We start from the raw sequence: 16,290 nt of genomic DNA on the forward strand, positions 1-16,290 counted from the left end.
CAGAGGACTTTGATTTTACGGGCTGAGCTTATGATGTCTCACATGGAAGATACTTTGTATTTTTGACGGGAGCCTGAAACATCGGTCTTTTGTCTTTTTCAACTGCCACTTAAAAATGGGACGAACGAATGATACGATACACAGATTTTGAATTCCTAAACCTTTTGAAGTAACATACTGTATTAATTTACAGCATTTTGTGTAAATGTGTGTTTTAGGGGGGCTTACACAGAGCACAGAGGCACCGAGGGCCTAAAACAAGAGTGGTTCACCAAATACTTCTCCTTTTGAGCACAAACACAACCTTCCCAACAGTTCATTGCTTCTGCTCCACGTACTGGACGCGCATCCCCACATTCACACAAACGCTGGACTGGGAGCTCCGCCGATTTTCCGCATAGTCAAAGGCAAGGAAGAAGCTATAAAAGTGTATCATCGTGCGGATGCGATGAAACGGCGATGCCATCGGATCACTGCTCGGAGCTCCATGCCTAGAGACACTCCAGGCGCACTGTTGGTAATGTTGTACTGTGAAACAAGGTTGCATGGATTTGAAGGAAACTATGTTTATCTGGTTCTGTTGCATTGATGTGAATCCTTTTCGCTGAGTGGTGTGAAAATCAGCGGAGTGCTCTTAACAACAGACTTGTGGGCTTATCACCAGCAAGGCCATCTCTCCAACATTGCCTCAAAGCTCAACCAAAAAGTGCTTCTCAAAACACATGCCTGACCTCTTCTCGGCCTCCTGGATCTTGTTTGTGTAGTCTGAAATGTCTCCATGTGTGTGTGTGTTTTTTTTAAACAGTCTTCCTTTTTCAGTGCAGCATTTGCTTCAATATGATCACATGGTTACCGAAGGCAACTCTGTGGATGTCTTCAACCAAGTGTCACTTCTACTATGGAGGCATTTGATGTATCCAATCAAGATCCTCATTAATAAGGACACACACTTTTCACTTCCCATATCAAAATGAAGCTTGTTTTGATGCAAAAATGTACAATAGTCTTAATGAATAAATTGAATAAATATTTTGTTTTTGTACGCCACGATTCTCGATGTTTTCTTATCACTTAAAAGCCAATAGTGTGTCTAACTTGTTTACTTGAACGGCTTTGATACGACACTGAGGAATTTAGAAGTCCAATTCAAGAATTTGATTCCTGGTTTATTAAACAACAAAAACAAAAGTACTTATACACGCATATACAGTATATGTAACTTACAGACAATAATGGCCAAAGATAATTTTGTCCTTCTGCTGCATCCCTATATTAATTACGACATAATTTTTAGATAATGCTCATTAGTCATGAACGAACGAACAAACTAACTTGGGAAATATTGAAACGGTTAACAGACGTCAATCAGTGTGTACTGCCTCATTGTTGAATTTGCAACGGTACGAATACACACAATGTTTGGACAGAAAATGTACTTACTAGTTATGCGTGCTACTTAAACATGGGGCATTTTTCGAGTGCTTCCATTGCAGAAGTGTACTGCAGGACGTTGTCGTGAAAACGTGTGAGCTCCTTCAATGCGTCTTTGCTGCTCCTGCCACCCAGTCCGCGGTACCTCATGGAGAGCAGTTTGGAGCACAAATAGTGGAGCCACAACACGTTGGAATGAGGGTGGTAGCTGTTCCAGTTGTTACTGCAACACACAAAACGGCAGGAGTTCTCTGAATGACGGTCTCCATAAACCAGAGATTTTATTCAGACATAGTAAGGATGCCGACGTATCAACTCCCCTCTAAGGGAGTTCTACGCAGAAGACAAAGAATAAATGACTGTGAGTAATGCTATGTCTGTCTATATGTTGTTGCTGGACCATTTGTGTCCAACTCATTGCTTCAAGGGTTAAAGCAATGCAGCATTAACGCTTATTAGTGTTAGCATTGAGCTAGCAGACCGAAGGGCTACGTTACATGGTTGTTTCAACCATGTGTAACTATTTGTTTGTATGTATTGTTTATTATTTGCCACAGTGGTGCCTATTGTGAAATTTGTTGAGTTAATTGCCATTGTACAGTACAGCGCTCACATCTCAAGTCTGTTCTCCAAAGTCAAAGGAATAAATAAATAAATCGGTCGAATATTGATCATCGTTTATCAAAGTAAAAACCGATTAAGCAGAATTTATTTTGATTTAACTCATTGATAATCAGACTGCTTCAATGAAAGACTAAAGAAATCTGACAACTTGGCCAATTTTAGGACCCTAAATGATTGATTGATTATCAAAACTAAGTATCAATTATCAATCGATTAATCATTGCATCTCGAACTCGTAGGTATATATGGCATCTCAGCTATACAATATATGGATTCAGCAGTGCATGTTGTTGTTATTCGTCCTTTGGCGGCACCACTTGCCATTTTGTGTTTGACGCTACGAGGAAGTATGAGTTCTGATCTCGAGATACAGAAAATTGTCCTGTTGCCATGCCCATCCCGTGGTGATGATAAAGTACAGGACTGTGACCTCCTCCAAACACACATTGCCAAGACACAGTTAATTTTAAAAATAAAAGAAAAAATACTGACCCATTTTCTTCTCTCATGTGTCTATAGATATCAAACTGGTAATCTCCTTGACCCATAAAGAGTTCCTCATCATTTGAAATGTCACAGGACACCGTTAGGCCATCTGGAAAGACCACAGCTCAGTCAATTTCCTTCAATTAAACAACAAAGACAAACAAAATCGCTAAGGAGGTGAGGTGATAGGTAAGGGGAAAGGCCACTGACCAATTTCAAGTCTGGACAGAGAGTAGTCAATAATGCGGACCAACACCCCTTTAGTTTCCAAAGAGTGTGCTGCTCCGTTGAGCAGGAAGCTTCCAGTCTTCTGCTTTGTTGTTTTGACGAGCACGTTGCCCCAGTGGAGGTCCCTTCAGAAAAAGAATCAAAAGTAACAAATGACAAATCCAAAGCATTTAAACAATCCGCCTTCCAAGAGAACTCAAAGGAGTCTGAATTGTGACAAGCAAATTTCCCCACAAGTCGCATTTGGTCAACAGTATTTGTAAAACGGAGAGTTGAGCACTCAGCCCCCAGCTACAGAGCTTTATTGAGTCATTATTCATTTCAATACGGCAAGGGCTTGTAAATAAATAATGGTGTAACTGTATCACCAAGGAAGAAATCAAATGCAGTTAAATATAGGAATACTGCCTACTATGTACAAATGACTAATGTTGAGAATACGCTCACTCAGTGTCATCCTGCATGTGTCATCCTATATGCACCACTCTATAGCAACTGGAGGGCTTGAAAAGAATAAATGATCCTAGCTTAAAAAGTCTTGCAGGACTATTAACCTACTCACTACCGCACTACAGAGCACTGAAATAGACTTCACACAAAGGACTTATTACACCGCTGGGCTCTCCTGAGAACTTAAGAGGGCTGTCCGAAAGAAGGATCAAAAGACGGACGGGCATTATCGGAGCATTTAAGTGTGTACCTGTGTTCAAAATTCAACTGCTGCTCAGCCACAGCCAGCGCGGCGGTCACTTGGTGGAGGATACTCTTTGCCACAGTCACTGACGACAACTACAGGACACAAGACATGTTGGAATTTTGAGGCGGCAAAAAGTCACCTCATAATTTACGTGCCCAAAATCTCAGTGGAGTACCATTAATAAATAGGTACAATGCCACTCTTCGACATCACTAAACATGCAATCAAAAGTTTGGAGTGCGAATACCGTTCCGTTGCTGTTCTCTAGGTCGACACCACCAAACTCAAACTCCAGGATGAGAAACAACTGGTCATTTTCAAATAAATCTAGACAACACAGAGAGAAGAAGCAGCATGAAAACCTGCATAAGAATATCACCTTACAATACGGTGAACCCCTGTTAAAATCACAATTCAATAAACCTCAACTCAGCCTCTCATTTGATGAACTGTGCAATCACACAAACTGACACAAAGATTAGGGTAGGGGTAAAACAAAGTGTTTTGTTTTGGGGGGTTTTACCCCATGGTCTCATTTTAATATAATTTTTTTGCACTTTTTGGACTTTACCCCAGGATAAACAGGAGGTCATTGTACAAAAAATGATCACTGAAATGACTCTTTTTTAAATGTTATTTCTTTTCACTGTGTTCATGTTTGCTGGATTCAATAGAATGAGAACACAACAAAAACCTGGTCTGTCGTTCTCAGAGCCCTTTTTCCTATCAAAGGTGTCCCAGGCATCCAGGAACTCAGGAGGGTAGCAGCCTCGGACACAATGGAGACTATGTGGGAAGGAGACGAAGGTCAGCAAGCACAGAGAGACCAGCAAGCATACGGATGTGAGAAAAGGAAGCAGAGAGCGCATTTACTCATGAAGTCCGATGAAGCAGCTGGTCTGGTTGTGATGCTTCTCTTTCAGGCTGCTCAGCTCCCTGGAACAAGACAAGGTGGTTTACAAACCTGATGCTCAAACATTTCTACAAAACGAATGAAGGGTGGACATCATATATATGGATGGTATATTAATGCAACCCAAATGAATGGACAAATTACTTGGAGATAATAATCTCATGTAGGATCTCCCCGAACGTCTTCTGGTCTTCCCCATTCACCTTCTCACTGCCCTCCAGTGGAATGACCTGGAAGAAGAAAAAGAGATGGTTCATTCATTATTTCCAATATCAATTTCAAACACTTTTTCTAAAGGCTTTTCGAGCTTTTTGAATGACATGTAGTGGCACGAAATCCTTACACATATATCAGATGTTGATAGAAAGTTAGGGACAATGAGCTCGTGGCTGGAATTTCAGGAATTTCACTTCATTTGACCTTGGCTAAACTTGACAATGCACGGCAGATGTTCGGTGTTTCAGTAGTTTTTGCACAACTTGCTGTTTTCCAACAAGAAGCTGAATGGCAAAACTGACAGTCAGCGTTTAATTGATAAATCAATCAGTACATTTCCTGGTTCAATGACAACTGGACCGAGTGTCTTATCCTGAGAAAATACAGGACACTTTTATCCTGTTTTGAAAACATTTTATGGATTGCTTCGAGAAGGGCATTGCAAATTGCTCCCTTGAGACGGACGGGCACCTTCACTGCGGCTTTCAAAGCAGCAGCGGTACAGTATTGGCCAGCCTGAAGAAGCGCAAAGACGATTTTCATGCTCTTAACACATAATGACCGCTATCGAATTTTTACCATCATTTGGAAAATTTCTTGAAAAACTTGTTTTTATTCAAGTCAATGAATTTTCATGACATTTGCGGTCGACGGCAATTGGCAAAAAGGCTGCTCCCTGAGATGGATAAAAACAGGGAGATTTTGCTGCTTAATGCATATTCCAGAAAGGCAATATTAATACTGTGTTGAGACTAGTGGTGGCACATAAAACATATTATTGTCAAGAAAATTTTGGACTTAACCTTTAACTAAATTACTAGCACAAGCTCAGAGGGAAACGGCCACTGAGTTTAGTTTCACAGTCATCAGCAAGTTGCAAGAAGTAGACTGGAAGAGTCACAGAAAGGCATGGAAGTCAATGTAACATTCTCCTTGAAACACTGAAGAGCTGGGCATGTGCTTTCAAAGGTTTTGAGGTTAAATTAAGTTCATGTGTTAAGGTTATGATGTATTTCAGCGTCCTGAAAACAAGCATCCCTACTTTTTGTGAGTAGAGTGCAGAACGCACGCTAAAAAGATGCTACTATACCATCAATAAGTTACGTTATTATATCACTTTCATCGGTTGTATCACTTTGAAAATAAAACTTGCGAACACAGTCACAACTAAGCAAATTTGAATTTCAATTGGTGGTGCTAATAACTTTTTTAAGCCAATAAAACGTTTCTTCGATGCACTGATAATTTGCTTGGGGTAAAAATTAGCCAGAGACATAATCATGCATGTGTAAACACGTACTTTAAGAGCAACCGTTTCTCCTGACGAGTTGTCGGTGGAGAACACCTCACCAAATGTACCCTCCCCAATCTTGACGCATCGTCTCATTTGAAGAGGTGAAAAGCACTCCTTCCAGGGCAGCGGACCCTGCTGTCCACACTCAGCGTAGACTTTCTCTGCATCTGACAAATCTGTGTCAAACATTAGCTGTAGGGGTTGAAACATTTGAATAGAGTTATTTGACAAGTTTTTTTTTGGTTGCGGATTGGCTCTGTGGTGTCAAAATATGGCGATCCCTCCCCCCCTTCAAAGATACCTGACTGATGTTTGTTGGCGTCTGCTTTTTTGAACTCTGTGGTGTGAGCAGCACAAAAGAGGGCTTCTCTGCCTCAAACAAATCTGTGTCACACATTAGCTGTGGGGTTGGAACATTTGCATAGTTAGTTGACAAGATTGTTGTATGAGGATTGGCTCTGTGAGGATTTTGTGGTATCCAAAGACCCTTCGTTCATACCTGACTGAGGTCGGCTTGCATCGGCTTTTTTGAACTCTGCGGTGTGAGCAGCACTACAGAAGGCCCAAAGAGGGCGGTTTAAGGTTAAAGGAAAAGAAATGAGCACAAGTACACAAGTTGGGTTTAATAGGCACACATGAGCTGTACCTTTGCGGTGAATGGAGAGGGCGGATTTAAGCCGATTCCAGAGCTGCGTGGACAGCGTGTGGTCGATCAGCAGTGAGGACAGGTTAAGGGGACACGTCTTCACTGGGGTGGTGTAATTCGACGTACGTCCCATGAGCCCCTGCACATCAGGACAGATGGCCAAGTCAGTCACTGAGTAAACGACATCATCTCTACGCATTTTTAAAAACAGAGCTGCTGACCTATTGATCCCATGAGGAGCCTACCCATCTGATGTGCCATCAGCAGTGTTGGAAAAGTTCATCTTCTAAGCGAACTAGTTCAAAGTGCAGCTCACACAGTTTAAAATGAACCAGTTTAGTTCAAAAGAAATTGTTGAACTAAGTTCATCGTTCCAAAACTACCAGTACCATTACTTCAAAGTCGTTTGAGTATTGAGCTCAAGGCAATATTCATTAAAAATAGGATTTTTTTTTTCAAAAAGGTCTTGTTTCGTTAACTTTATAGTCAAATGGGTTTCTTCCTTTTTGTCACGTCGGCACACTTTTGTTTACTCATAAATCATTCTGATTTATTTCTGGTCTTGTACTAACTATGAGGTTACAGTGTCACTTATTTTTTATTTTATTGTTGATTTTTTTTAACTCTCATTAAGACAAAATGTGTTATTTGAATATACAATTGTAGCGCACGTGTGCACATAGGTCTCTCAATGATGATGAAAGGTTTCAATTCAGATACATTTTGAAACATGCGGTTGTTATCAAGTCATGCTCACCGGCAGTCCACTGGGTTGAGCCGAGATCAGATCGTTGATGGTGCAGTCGGCAGGATTCCCTTTACTATTCCTCTTGAACACATGTGGCGCTTGCGATCGACTGTCATTTTTCCAGCGGCTCACGCTCAGACCACTGACACATGCCTTACGGGTGGTACCAGGACGCTTGGTTAAAATGCCCTTTCTCATCTTCTTGTTTTTACCAAAAGCTTTTTGGTCAACTTTAGGGCCTTTTCTGGAGGCTTTTTCTTCAGAGGCCACAAGCCTGAAAGAACTAGGCGAGCCCTTTTCCACAACTTTGCATGAAATCTTTTCAGAATGTTCAGAGTCTGTTTTATTCTGCCGCTTGTTTCTTGTCAGGTCCTCAGTGGTAAAATCGGAACAATTTGAGGAAGATTGACACTTTCTGCCTTTTTGCTGCAGCTCCTTCAATTGTGTAAAAGCCAGTCTCTCTACTCTTACTGCGAGTTTGTCAGTTAGGCATTCTTGGAACAGTGCCCACGAGAGGCTTTCTGCCCTGCATGATGTGTCAACACTGTTGTCACTTGATGGTGCTACAGACAATCTTTTGGAGATTGCGCTTTTAATTTCCTCCAACCTCAATCGTTCACCCCTAACTTTGCAGCGTTTTCCTTGAAATGTAACATCTGCCTCCTGTTCCGTTGCTGACATTTGCCCAGGAAAGCTGGTTGCAAATTGCGCACAAGTGAAAAATTCAAAGCTGCTGCCAGTGTGTTGGGTGGATTCAGCGTGTGTTGATGTTGATACCTCCTTGAAATCACTTTCTGCTGACAGTGACGGCGATAGTGTATGGCTGATGGAAATATTTGAATTTTCAGACTCCGGACCATTCCCTGTGTTTGAACGCTCGCAGGCTTCATCTTGAGTGGTAGCTAAACCAGACTCGTAAAACACTTCTGGTGGTAACTTATTATCCAGGGAAATCAAATGATGCTGGGCGGGTGGTCCTCTGTGATATGAGCTAAGATCAGTAAGGCAGGAGGAGTAGGTGCTCTGGCTGCAAAGTTGACTAAGAGTCAGGCTGTTTAATCTCTTCAATCTCACAGTGCAGCGCTGGGCCAAACACTTCTCCTTCAGAACTTCAGTCAGTGAGAGTAAGTCTTCCCCTGTGGACACTAAACAGCTGTCGCTTTCGCTGTCTGGAGCCAGCAGATGGAGGCTTGCCGACGCCCCACCATATTTCATCTTGCCGTCTCGACTACTCTTGTTCATACTTTTTGGGTGCATAAAAAGGTCTTTTGAATGTCCTTCGTGGAAAGGCGGGCTTGCTTGTTCATTCAGCTCACACAGGCTTGTGTTTTGCTTCTTGTTGGAATTTAGTCCTATGGGTGGTGAAGAACAAGGCTGCCTTGGAGAGTCCTGGTCTTCTTGGCATGCACTTGCACCTATGCGGCTGATGGACAAGGATGTGGGGTTCGGGGACGGAAACCGAACAATATGGGGACGTTTGCTTGACAGGCTAACTGAAGGTGTAGAGCAAAAGATAGGCTTCCTGGGGCGCGGCCCAAGGCTGTGATCTGATGAATGATTTAGGAGCAAGGGATCGGTATCCAGGTTGCTGGTGGCATTCTCCGCACTTGATTCCAGCATTGCCAGAGGGACTCTCTTCTTCTTGTGAGAAAAACAGACTTGGCTTTCCTCTCCAGAAGTAAAGTCTTCCAAGGATGTGAAGACATTGCCTTTTGCCTTTGAGACTTTCACTTTAGTGGTGACGGGGCAGCGTGGGCGACAAGTCACAAACGGGGCCTTTGAAAGATGGGGAAGACTGTGGAAAATGGAAGGAGAGATGACCCAAAACATTTTTCAACACTTGGCATTTAGCATGAGAGAAGGAACATGCAGACTAGGCATGCATTTGAGTCAATTCATCGACCACTAGCAATTCTGTTGAGCGCACGCACTCCCACACACACACTTTTTCATAGTTGTGTTGATCTCCTATTAAGGGTTAAATATTGCATTGCAAAATAAAACGACTCAAATGCAACCTTTTTTTTCACCGCGCCCTTATTCGGAATTTATGAATAAAATCAACAAACATTGAAATCAACTGATATGAAATACTTATATTGTGACACAAGGACTTACTTGGAAGTAGTATTGATTTGAAGTGGCTTTGTGTGGCTTTTTGTAGAAGATGACAGATCTTCGTCACTGGAGCTGCTCATCGGACAATGCTGCTTCTTCCGTCTTATTGTGACCCCTTTTCTGACTGACACAGGTGCTTGTTTCCTGCTGATGCGTCAATTAGGATGAGGTCAGAAACAGAAAACCATTGCCAATCTTTCAAAGAAACAAAACTACAGGTAGTAACCACACAGTTTGATATAAGGAGCGTTTTCTGCATTAGGCCAATGTGTTCACACTAAGGTGCTACAGTTATAATTATGTCAGGGCAAAATTACTTTGTGAGTACTACAGTGAACATGTATTTTTTTTTTCATGGAACCTATCCTCAGCTATCTGCTGAAAAACACACCCATTTTTGTGTCTTTTTTGTGACGCCACGAGTTGCCGCATTATGTAACCAAAGCCTGGCAGATAAGAAAGTAGGAACTGGTAAGTACAAAGTAGAAAGCTTGACTGGGAGACTAAAATCTTGGTACAGTGTGTAGGAGCTATGTTTATCCTGGGTCCTTATGGAGGAAGTTATGGAGAGGTTATGCTGCATGTGCATGTTTGGCCTGTGCTATACATGCCACCCCCCCCCCCACCCCCCATTAAGCTAGACATCTCTAAAACATGTACTTTGCATATTATATACACACACACTTTTTCATAGTTGTGTTGATCTCCTATTAAGGGTTAAATATTGCATTGCAAAATAAAACGACTCAAATGCAACCTTTTTTTTCACCACGCCCTTATTCAGAATTTATGAATAAAATCAACAAATATTGAAATCAACTGATATGAAATACTTATATTGTGACACAAGGACTTACTTGGAAGTAGTATTGATTTGAAGTGGCTTTGTGTGGCTTTTTGTAGAAGATGACAGATCTTCGTCACTGGAGCTGCTCATCGGACAATGCTGCTTCTTCCGTCTTATTGTGACCCCTTTTCTGACTGACACAGGTGCTTGTTTCCTGCTGATGCGTCAATTAGGATGAGGTCAGAAACAGAAAACCATTGCCAATCTTTCAAAGAAACAAAACTACAGGTAGTAACCACAAAGTTTGATATAAGGAGCGTTTTCTGTATTAGGCCAATGTGTTCACACTAAGGTGCTACAGTTATAATTATGTCAGGGCAAAAGTACTTTGTGAGTACGACAGTGAACACGCTTTTTTTTTTTTCATGGAACCTATCCTCAGCTATCTGCTGAAAAGCACACCCATTTTTGTGTCTTTTTTGTGATGCCACGAGTTGCCGCATTATGGAACCAAAGCCTGGCAAATAAGAAAGTAGGAACTGGTAAGTACAAAGTAGAAAGCTTGACTGGGAGACTAAAATCTTGGTACAGTGTGTAGGAGCTATGTTTATCCTGGGTCCTTATGGAGGAAGTTATGGAGAGGTTATGCTGCATGTGTATGTTTGGCCTGTGCTATACATGCCCCCCCAGCCCCCATTAATCTAGTCATCTCTAAAACATCTACTTTGTATATTTAAGAGTCATGTAAAATTAGTGGATTTCATTCATTATTCCCAGGTATCAGTCAGCTGAATACCATGTGGCTTGACAATGAGAAGAAACTGTATTGTAATTCAATTTGAAGCATCCGCTACACATATACTATGTAGGTCAGACAGGATTACGTGGAAGAGTGAGAGGGTTTAGCAGTCAGGATTTCCCCACCTTGCTCAAAGGTAACTCAGTTCATGTGCTTAGGAATTGGAACCGGCTTGCCCTAACAGGCCCTCCAAAATTTCTTCGAATGAGCATCTGACTAAATGTGAGGCAAAGTTGGAGCAGATTGTGTCAATGGGTATGTTGATACACAAACCTGGTTACGCTGTCCCGTGGAGCAGGCTCAGGGCAGGAGGGGAGGGGCACTCTGAAAATGTCCTCCTCATTAGTAATGTTCTCTTTTGCTTTCCTCCTTGTTGCACGGATCTTCTTCGCCTTGGGAGACCTTTTCGTTGCTCTAAAAATAAAAAGCAGTTTCCAGTTACATTTGAACAGCTTCTACTCAGGCTCTTCACCAAACCAATAGCAAATTACTGTGAATGTTTATATCGCATAATACTTCACTGCTCAGACTGTTGTTGAACTTGACTGCATCCTAAAAGGAAGACGAAGTATTGATGTTGCACTTTTCTAAAAGTCATTAAAAGCGTCGCAGACAAGAGCCCTATGCGTTTGAAACTGTGGGTTTACATACAACTGAGCACTGACGGGAAGCCACAAAGCAGCCCAATAAAAGACGAGATTGCGGAAAACAGGAAGGAGAGATGATCCAACATAAAATTCTCCTTTTTTTTAAGCAGATAATAAAAGGAAAATGCAGACAAGGAATGGACATAATACATGTGCGAGATTGATATTATTTTTTTGAGGCTGAAGCAGATTGCAATATTTGCCAGGGGAAAAAAACCCCAGAGAGCACTACTTGGCTACAACCAGGTGCTGTTGATTTGGTTTAAAATAAGTGGCGGTCCAAAGATGAACAACAAGACATCAGCTATAGGAAGCTATGTTGAGATAGCACAACTCCTTTGAGCAGCATTTTTCTGCTCTAACACTGGCATGGAAAAAGGAATTTAAAATCTTCAGAATTTTTCTCTTAACCCATTAAAATACGTGTGTTACTTTTCTTCGTAGTAATACAGTGACTTACTTGGAAGTTGCATTGATTTGCAGAGGATTTTTTTGACTTTTCACAGAAAATGACATATCTTCCTCACTCTCGCTGCTAATCAGACGACACCTCTTGTTATTTCTTGTCATGACGGCTGCTGCGACGGAGATAGGTTTTCTTTTCCTGCATCAAGAAAGATCAAGTCAGAAAGTGTGTGGACAGAAAAAATCCGCCAGGCAATGAATTAAATTACCAAAACTATAGCAGTACCAGTCAGCACACAATTTCAACCGAATTATATTTTCCCAAATTTTCAAATATCCCAAGCATTTTTGGAGGTTCTCATAATTTATCAGTGCAGTATTAGTCTAATGCAAGGATCACCAACCTTTTTGAAATTGAGAACCCTCATAACTACGACGTGGACTGTAATGAAAACAGGTTTGAAACCCCTGTACCAGGTGTAACCAACTTGAGTGCCGTCATCGCTGTAACTAACGCTGCTTCAGTGTCTCATGAGAGTACAAGACCTTGAGGACTTGTACTATATATCTACTGTATATAAACTCAATGTTAAAAAAATTTGAACAAGAGATTTAAAAAACAAAATACAGCATGAAAGGTCTTGGATAGGATATGTCCACAGACGCCACTCAGGAAGCAGGCAAATAACAGACAGTGAAAGAATCTGATCGCTGAGCAATACACAATCTTTTTAGTTCCTCATTTATTTCACCCGACTGTGTGCAGTGACAAATCATCATCGTGGGTGCTGGAGGAAATTTTGCAATTTTAATTCTTTGTCTTTATGCAACGGCACATCAAAATTTCATACGTTTTGTGACACTTTTTGTTTAATGATGTGCGGCGAGATTTTTCTCTTTCCATAGTTATTGTTGGAGGCAAAGAATACACACTTCATTATCAATAAATCGGATGCATTATTATTATTATTACTTTGAGTAAGTCGCTAAAGGTTGAAAACTGAATTAAAGTCATCATCGTGCGCTTCTTTTGGTTTGTTTACCTGGCTTTGATGTATTTGGCGTGTTCAAACAAGGAATCGTCTGTAGACGTGGAGCTATTGAAGGCCTGCTTGTGCTCCTGCGGTGAAATCCAGGGCGTCAATTTGCATTTTTTCTTCCCGTAAGTCCTCATAAATATTGGCTTCACTGTGGCCATTTTGAGTATTTTTTTTACTTGTGACCATTTGCTTGTATTCCGAGATATTGGTAGCTTTCGTCGCTAACTCATTGTGTCGCGGTACCCGCTCCTTGTTCAAACTGTATCATCCGGTTGATTGGTCGATAAAGTGTAACGCCATCTCTGCAGCGCCGCATGTTGGATTGGAGGAACTGCAATTGAACGAGTGAAGCGCGCCTCATAATATTTTTATGTATTTTTTTTTTGGGGTGGTGATGTGTGAAATGTCTTAACTTAAAGTATCAAAATCCATCCATCTATCAATTATTTTAACGCTCCGAAAAATTATTGGTTGTTGTACTACACGTCAGGAAAGATTCATCTGACACACTTGAGGAATAGCCGCTAGATGTCAACAGAAGACAGGATTATAGTTGGGCACGCATACCTGCGCATCTCAAGCAAATTGAACTACTGAAACAATGTACAGTATACAATACTGTACAGAATACATTTTCCAGGATGTTATAATTCAGTGATTCTCAGTGTTTTAATGGTACGGGTTCTTTCAGTATAGGAAGAATCAGGTTTCAATTAATTTTTAATGAAGAACAGTCCTTTTTTTCACACGTCAGTTGCATTTAACTGTTAAACACAACACTGTACGGTTGCTTTTAGTTTTTAAAACGGTTTTATATTTCTTTACAATTATTTACCTTCGATGTGATACATCTTAAATTAATCACCATCACATTACGCTTTTCCTTTTCTTATCTATAAGTGCAGTGTGAATGTTCTAGCCGTGCATAATGATACAGTGGCCTAAAATAATTGAATACACTTTTTAGGCATTAAATCTGTCTTATTTGTGATAACACATAGGCTTCCATGCAAAATGGTGGTGCTTGGAAAGTGAAGATTTTTATGGAGATGGTACCAAACATTAGAAGTTTAATGTTGAGATCAATTTTCAATGTTGTAAGTAAAATGTATGAACACACTATGAGAATGATATCATGTATTCTAGAGGAAATTTTAATTAAAGTATTTATCAGTAATGCATGTTGCTTGTTTGGGCCTTTTTATTGACCCATTTTGCACTGATCCAATGGTTCTTGCCGTCACGCCAAAGTTGACTCCATAATCCACACTTCAAGTAATCGGTAATTGCTTTGTGGTTTGGCACACTCAGCACACACTTATGTTTTGCCAAGTGTTTTTGAAGCGGATGCACGGCCTCCACTTTGTTGAATTGCATTCTGCCTTTTGCAACCACCATTTGCTCAGCAATCGTGGCCATCATCTTGCACAGACCTCAGCCACTTGTAAGCAAATAATCAGATGTTATCACACAGCAAAAGTGTTCTGCTTCTACAGCAGAGACATTCCCTTGTTTGATCATAATCTTAAGGAAGGATTCTAAGGACTTTGTCTAGCTCAGTAAATGAGAGATTTTTCTCAAATTTCCACTTTTTAGTTGACAAACAAAATCTTTGCAGTACAGTACGTGGATGTGGAGGTTTTCATGACTGGGCTTTCCTTGGACCCCGAAAGGACAAATACGAATCAGAAAATGGATAGAAGGAGATTAGGTAGGAATTGGCATTTTGAAAAAAATGCTATATTTCATAAATATAGAGAAATATAATATTTTTATTCACTTAGGAATTAATTAACTTTTAAACAATGTTCTAATTAACTGGTTGCACCTGTAGTAAAACTTACATGGGTATGTTTTGTACATAAGTGTTTTATTATTTTCTAAATGTATTCATTTGACAATTTCCTTGTGGTGTCAGGCCAAACTGAATTAATGGCATTGCAGTACATGCTAGTAACAATTTCTACTGCTGAATATTAGACTGCAGTTTCTGAGCTGCAAAGCTGCACTCAATACATGTTTTTTTTTAGGATAATATCCCAGTATTATTATAAGCAGAGTTTTATCATTACTAATGAAAGTACAAATGCAGAACTTTGTTACTGTACTTCTGTATTTTTTCCAGGTATCTGTGCTTTTCTTGTATATTTGTTTTAAATAAGAATACTTATTGAAAATAACGAAAATAAAGTAGTGGCACAAGGATGCAAAACCTCTTAAAACTGGGATTTGGCTGCATTCAGAATTTACCATTCATATTCATACTCATGTAAAATGGGAGTCAAGCATACATCTGCCACCATTTAAAGTGCCTCTGTTTAACCCCCCAGTCAAAGTTCAGTTGGTCAAGTAGGCTTTTCCTGGCATGTTTTTGCTTTCTGATAGCTATTTCAAATTACTTCCATGTTGTCTTGGGCCACAGTTCCAGTTTAAGATTAACAACCCCAAAGGAGAATCCTGCCACCACTAAGCTTCCCCGAAGGTTTGCTGTTCTTTTCGTGAAGAGCGCTGTTGTTTTCACCAAACATACCTTTTGTGATGAAGGTCAAAAAGTTCGACCTTGCTTTTATTGGATTGTACCACATTTTCTCACATATGTTTGGGAGATTTGGTTTGGATCGTTTAATCCTTCGAGCACACACATTGTGCACAATAATGGTGGAACAAGTTTAGAAATTATTTGCTATGTTTTTTTTTTTCTCGCAAAAACCTGCCATTTGAACAGGAGTGTGGAGACTTTTCATATCCACTGTATGGCAATTAAAAAATGGGGAGGAGTCTTTGCTATTTTTGCTTCCGGAGCAGAGTCCCCCGGTTCCCTCTAACGGGAAAGAGCGAAGGAAAAGAGCAATAGGCGGAGAGGAACCGGAGGGGAGGAGAGCCCAGAGCTGGAGCGGGAGAGCAGCGAGTCGGACGTAAACGTTGAGAGGTGAGTGACGAATTGGTGCTTTAACCGCGGCAGACTGGTGTCGTTCTCTTTTCTTTTGGATACAGTTTGTTCCGAAATATATAGAGGCGAGGGGGAGTGGGATAGTCGCCCGAGCACCGATTTTGTTTTGCCTCCGAAAGGCCCGCCGTGCTGCGGTCGGACCGGTCGCGGCCGAGAGTCGTGAAGCTGGAGCCTCAGATGGGGCGTTCACGGACCCCGATCGTGATTTTTTTTCTCATTGCCAACCGTGTTTTAGTCCCCCCCCCCCGCCCCCTTTCAAAC

At 41.0% G+C, this 16,290-nt stretch overlaps 3 protein-coding genes across 9 annotated transcripts in view; 2 read left to right on the forward strand and 1 right to left on the reverse strand.

Annotated features, from left to right (window-relative positions):
- The window catches only part of fam184b (family with sequence similarity 184 member B), a 24,802-nt gene extending 23,760 nt beyond the window's left edge, over positions 1-1,042 (forward strand). For all 3 annotated transcript variants that reach the window (XM_086120186.1, XM_086120187.1, XM_086120188.1), the window contains one exon: positions 219-1,042. In XM_086120186.1, coding sequence (XP_085976312.1) covers positions 219-291 — 73 coding nt within the window. In that variant the 3' untranslated portion in view covers positions 292-1,042. The remainder of the gene's footprint in view (positions 1-218) is intronic.
- A 103-nt stretch (positions 1,043-1,145) lies between these two features.
- haspin (histone H3 associated protein kinase) lies at positions 1,146-13,321 on the reverse strand. The gene is made up of 18 exons (XM_086120189.1): positions 13,083-13,321; positions 12,095-12,238; positions 11,261-11,401; positions 10,259-10,402; positions 9,402-9,548; positions 7,293-9,078; positions 6,536-6,674; positions 6,389-6,441; positions 6,191-6,289; positions 5,896-6,081; positions 4,524-4,609; positions 4,340-4,402; positions 4,161-4,252; positions 3,714-3,793; positions 3,470-3,558; positions 2,752-2,894; positions 2,548-2,650; positions 1,146-1,654 (listed from the first exon to the last, which is right to left on the reverse strand). Exons 1-18 carry the CDS (start codon positions 13,235-13,237, stop codon positions 1,453-1,455), a joined length of 3,852 nt encoding a protein of 1,283 aa, XP_085976315.1. The 5' UTR covers positions 13,238-13,321; the 3' UTR covers positions 1,146-1,452.
- A 2,558-nt stretch (positions 13,322-15,879) lies between these two features.
- Positions 15,880-16,290, forward strand: part of apbb2b (amyloid beta (A4) precursor protein-binding, family B, member 2b) — a 52,067-nt gene continuing 51,656 nt past the window's right edge. For 4 of the 5 annotated variants that reach the window (XR_015101855.1, XM_086120350.1, XM_086120352.1 and 1 more), the window contains exon 1: positions 15,880-16,008. The gene's annotated coding sequence lies outside the window, so the exon portion shown is untranslated. The remainder of the gene's footprint in view (positions 16,009-16,290) is intronic. The other variant, XM_086120354.1, reaches the window with a different exon arrangement.

Source organism: Hippocampus guttulatus, chromosome 9 (assembly GCF_054856545.1).
Source record: "Hippocampus guttulatus isolate MCC_2025c chromosome 9, RoL_Hgut_1.0, whole genome shotgun sequence".
Classification (NCBI taxonomy): Eukaryota; Metazoa; Chordata; class Actinopteri; order Syngnathiformes; family Syngnathidae; genus Hippocampus; species Hippocampus guttulatus.